This window comes from Apis dorsata, unplaced genomic scaffold (genome assembly GCF_000469605.1).
Source record: "Apis dorsata unplaced genomic scaffold, Apis dorsata 1.3 scaffold_165, whole genome shotgun sequence".
Lineage (NCBI taxonomy): Eukaryota > Metazoa > Arthropoda > Insecta > Hymenoptera > Apidae > Apis > Apis dorsata.
This window is the reverse complement of record NW_006263454.1, coordinates 733749-738503: the sequence shown is the minus strand read 5'-3', so window position 1 is coordinate 738503 and position 4755 is coordinate 733749. Positions and strand designations below refer to the sequence as shown.

Genomic DNA, 4755 nt, shown 5'->3' with positions numbered 1-4755 from the left:
TTTTTTTTTTTTTTTTTTCTTATTTTTACAATTTTTTCCCAATCTTATTTTTAATACGCATGCTTCGTGAACTGTATTTGTTCTTGTGCCAGCAAATTTGAGCAAATTTCGACGATTCATGCAAATACGTTACGTAATCATATTTGTTTTACACATTGGTATTTCCAAGAGTAATGTAGAGATTGTTTTTAGCAGAGATTGTTTCAGACAGATGAAAGTAAATTCTGTTTTCGTGTCTGTTAATTGAAGCAGAAATAAAGAAAAATTATATTCCTGTATTACACGAAATGAATGAAATGATTCTAAATTAAACTTATGAAGTACACTTATTTAATTTCTACTTATCGAATCAAAAAAAAATAAATAAATTTACAACAACTGAATTATAAATTCTAGTAAGTAAAATTAAATTCATGTTCGATAACAAGGAAATAATTGAATCTAAACCAAATTAAATTTACTTAATTCGAATTCGAGTTACATAATTTTATTAATTTCGTCAAACGTAATCGTAGTTATTTAATATCCTAACCAAGAAAAAGTTCCCGTCTGATTGTCGACAATTTATCTCGCTCTGCCAGTAGAAATTCACAGTCAATCAAAAGAAATTATCTCTAATTATCCGTGAAATTTAATTCGAATGGAATGGAATTACGCGTGTAATAATAATTCTATAGAAAGTTCATGGTTCTCACGTTCGATCTATATGTTGGAAAACCAGTTGTTCGACTCGAGCGGGAACAAGCTACTTCGATGGCTGTACTGGGACGACGCGGCGTCGACCCTGATGGGCGTCCCGACGAAGAAGGACGTGGGGAGCCGTCGCCTGAGCGTGAAGGTGGTGCCAAAGGACGATGTCGCCACTACGAAGGACCTGTTCGTCGTGCAAGTGGTCCCAGAAAAGCACGAGGAATTGAAGCACAGGGACGGAAAGGTGAGTTTTCCTCGGGCTAACTTCGTCCGATCGAAAAATCTTCTCTTGCACTTTTGCCAGGCTTATCGTTAACGGTGATAGGCGCTCGATTGGCAACGATTCAACTAACTCCTGAACTCCTACAACAGGTATCCCTGCTATTGCAGAGAATTAATCGTGAGAACTTGCAACCTGTTGGCCGTCTACGACGAGTAATTCTATTTGGAAACGGTGATTTATCTTTATCTTCGGATAGGAAATTTGCAAGCAAGAGAAAAACAGTATTCGAATTTATATTAATAAAATAACACCAAAGAATCTATCTAGGAAAAGATAAAATTTTTCTTCGCTGTCTAACACATATATTCTCTTTCCAGTAATGAAAAATATTTTAACGCAAAAAGGAAACTTTTTGGGATCTTTTCATTCTTCGCGAATAATTGCGATCATTGAATCGATGACCGATCGGTTTGATGCTAAACTCGATGGATCCTGCCGAAGCTGTTAATGAAGCGGTAAATCAATTAGCACGTTAATCGGTTTCGCCGATCGAGGGCAACAAGCATACCGGAGGGGATTGACTTTTGCGCGACACGTTGATCGTTTTAATCGGATCCGCCCGATTTTCGCCAGCTCGATAATTAATTGGCCCGAATCCCGCGCTCGTTAAATCGCTCGTTGGACGAATTATCGCGTTTATCCTTCCGCCACGAGCGGAACCTAACCTCTGAATCGGTCAACGCCATTTTTGAAACGCGCCGCGCCGCTCCGTTTCGCCGTGTTCGATCGATTAAACGGAGAGAAATTCGATTATATTCGTCACTGGATTCGTGTTACGTCAACTCGGGCAATTTGATTCGTCGTTTTTTCGCCTACGAAATCTCGTTTTTTTTTTTTTTTTCAAAGACCAGTGCGAAACGATTGCAAAGTGGAAATTTTTTTTTTTTATCCAAGTAAATTCAACGTCGGCAAAAGCTCATAATATTACATTGATTTTTAATCTCGCTTTCGATTCTGTACGCTATCGAAAATTCGAAACGCGTTTAGAATTAATAAAGAAAATAATTTAAACTTGTCGCAGGAAGAACGATCTTCTCATATCTTCTTTCGAATCTTTGAAATTGTCTGATTGAAACGATAAGAAAATACAATTAATTGAAAAATGGAAAAACGTTAACTATTAAATTATGCGATGCAATTTTTAATGCTTATCTATCACCTCAGATACGTAGAACTTTCAACAAAAGAATGATAAGATCGAATGAAAAAGGGAAAAAATGAAAAAGAAGAAAAAGAATAGATCCTGTAAAGAAAAATTTATTCGACTCGCGTGCATCGTGGAAAGATTGCGCGGCACGATTGCATCGGCGTATAAAACATCGGTTAAATCTTTCCGCCAGAAATTAGCCTGGTAGACGATGCTGATTGATGCCAATTGATAGCCGACCGTATTGCGCATCGCCACGAATGGTATTGTTCGGATCCTCGTCGGTGGACGGCCTTAATTCCTCGTGTTTCGCACACTGACACCGTTCGTTTCGGCCCGAGCCAACCAACTGAAATAGGACGCTTCTGATTTTAGACACACTGCAACGAAGGGGAGGAACAGACGTTGCTGACGATACTGTTGGACGCAAAGTTCGACAACCTCACGCCGGTCACGCGAGTCAACACCATCGAGAACCTCGCAGGATTTCTGGGACTTCACGTGGTACGTGGTATTGTTGCATGAGCTCGATGAGCTGAGAATCGCAGTGATGTGTGATTTAAATTATTTATAGTCTTTCTAAATTTGTGAAAAATTTTTGAACGATGAAACAAATCGATAATGTAAATGATATAAGTTGAGAATACTTTTTGGAGAAAAGGATATAAGATGTAGAAGATAGAGAAGATTAATCATGTTATACTATGAATGTTGTATAATATTTTTTGGAGTCATATGGAAGATATTTTAGAAGGTTAAAGGAATATTTAAAATTTGAGAGATATATGAATGACTATTTAAAATTTTTTTACACCACTCGTCACGAATGATAATTTTTTCCAATTGTTTATTTGCTTATTCTTCTTCTTATAAAATCGTATAAAATTCAGTATTGTTGTGAATTCATTTAGGAAAAAATTGTGTTATTTTACTTTTCAACAAATGGAATTCTTTGAACGAAGTTCTAAAGTTTAAAGCATTCGTCGATAGTATTTCAACTTATTTTTTCGCTCACGTCAATTGAATTCCATTGAATCAAATGATATTGCTGACTTTATAGTATCGAAGCATACGATACGTGATATACAATACGTGCATATTATACTTTTTTTATCATCATCATTATTATTGAACATAATCGAAACCTAGCAAATGAAATCAACTATAAATTTTATAACCTTAAGCTTTAGAATAATTTTGTTTACTTCAAATCTTTTTCTAAGCTTGAAATTGTTCCAGATTTTTAAATATTCTAAACAACTTATGAAAAATTAATTAAAAATTACAAAAACTATAACAACCTAATTCTCTCTTTCTCTCTCTCTCTCTTCAAAAAAAAAATATCTCTAAACATCCTTAAAAAACAAAGAAAATTTCTGAAATTGATAAAATATTTTCACGCGAAATGAAATACTCGAGTCACGATTTTCGCATTTTGTTCATTAACAAACCGAAATTGAGAAAAAGTTTAAATTCGGGAGGGGGAGGGCAGAAATATGAGAAATTTTGCGAGGGAAGTTGTCCCAATTTCCACCTCGCCTCCACCAAGAATATTTGATGAAAAGTTCATCGTGCGAATACGAGTTTTTTCTTTACGACTAGAAAAATTTTACAAAGCTATTCCGCTGTTGTGGAGTAGAAGATGCATCGCGGTCCCGACATAATAAATGTTCAAGTAAATTTTTAAAAAGTATCCACGTCAAGAGAGAGAGAAAGAGGAGGTTCCGTCGAGCATAAATTGGACGCCTTTTGAACTTTCCCGCCTTCGTTCTTTCTTTTCGCGCGGCAGTTGTGCAATACTTAATTAATTTAATCGCGACGGGAAGGAAAAGAACGCGTTACTCTTTATATACCCTTTATATACATAGACACGTATATACGAAAGTCAGACTTTCTTCCTTCGTGCCAGAATTTTTCTTCCTTATTTCTTCCTTATTTCTTCCGTGTACTATTATTCGTAGGATATTTCAGAAGCGACATTGTCCGATTTCTTTTCTCTTATTTCGTCCAGTATCGCTTGGATGAGTGAACTTCTCGGTTCTTCCTTTATTTTTTCTTTTTTCTTTTTTTTTCTTTAAGATTTTTCTCGTTGAAAAATTGAAGTTAGATGAAGTAAAAGAATAAAGATGGGATTTTTTCGAGGAAGTTGCGGAAAGTTAATTTTTAAATTTCGTTTGATTCTAGTTTTTATATCAAGATTTTCATTTTAATATAGGAGAATTGAAAAAATTTATTAAATTTCTTCAAGTTTTAAGATTTATATATTCAAATGTATTAACAAAGAAGAGACGTAATCCTACTCTTATCGAATTCATTGCATGGAATCCATTTTATCGGAATAATCAATTCGATTACATTGAATTGAATTATCTCCCATTGAAGGTGACTTAATTGCGTCACGGAATTTTTTTCCCCTCAAAGAGAAACGATTAAAAATCCATTTTTATTCGAAATCAAGAACTATGAATAAGTATTTCCTTTATTACCTGTTTTTTGCAATTTCTTGTTTACTGTTCGCGGAAATTCCCCTTCTTTATTCATCATTCGATTCACATTGGATTCGAATTTCAGAGCGCATTTTCGATGCATCCGCAAAACGCCAAAGAGAATTTCAACGCTGATTCCACGGTGATCC

General features: G+C 35.2%; 1 protein-coding gene across 1 annotated transcript in view; it reads left to right on the top strand.

Moving 5' to 3' along the window:
* Positions 1-4755, top strand: part of LOC102676321 (dystroglycan-like) — a 69938-nt gene that overhangs the window by 57988 nt on the left and 7195 nt on the right. The window contains 3 exon segments of the mRNA XM_031509643.1: positions 722-934; positions 2496-2624; positions 4692-4748. Of these exon segments, the coding sequence (XP_031365503.1) occupies positions 722-934; positions 2496-2624; positions 4692-4748 (399 nt within the window).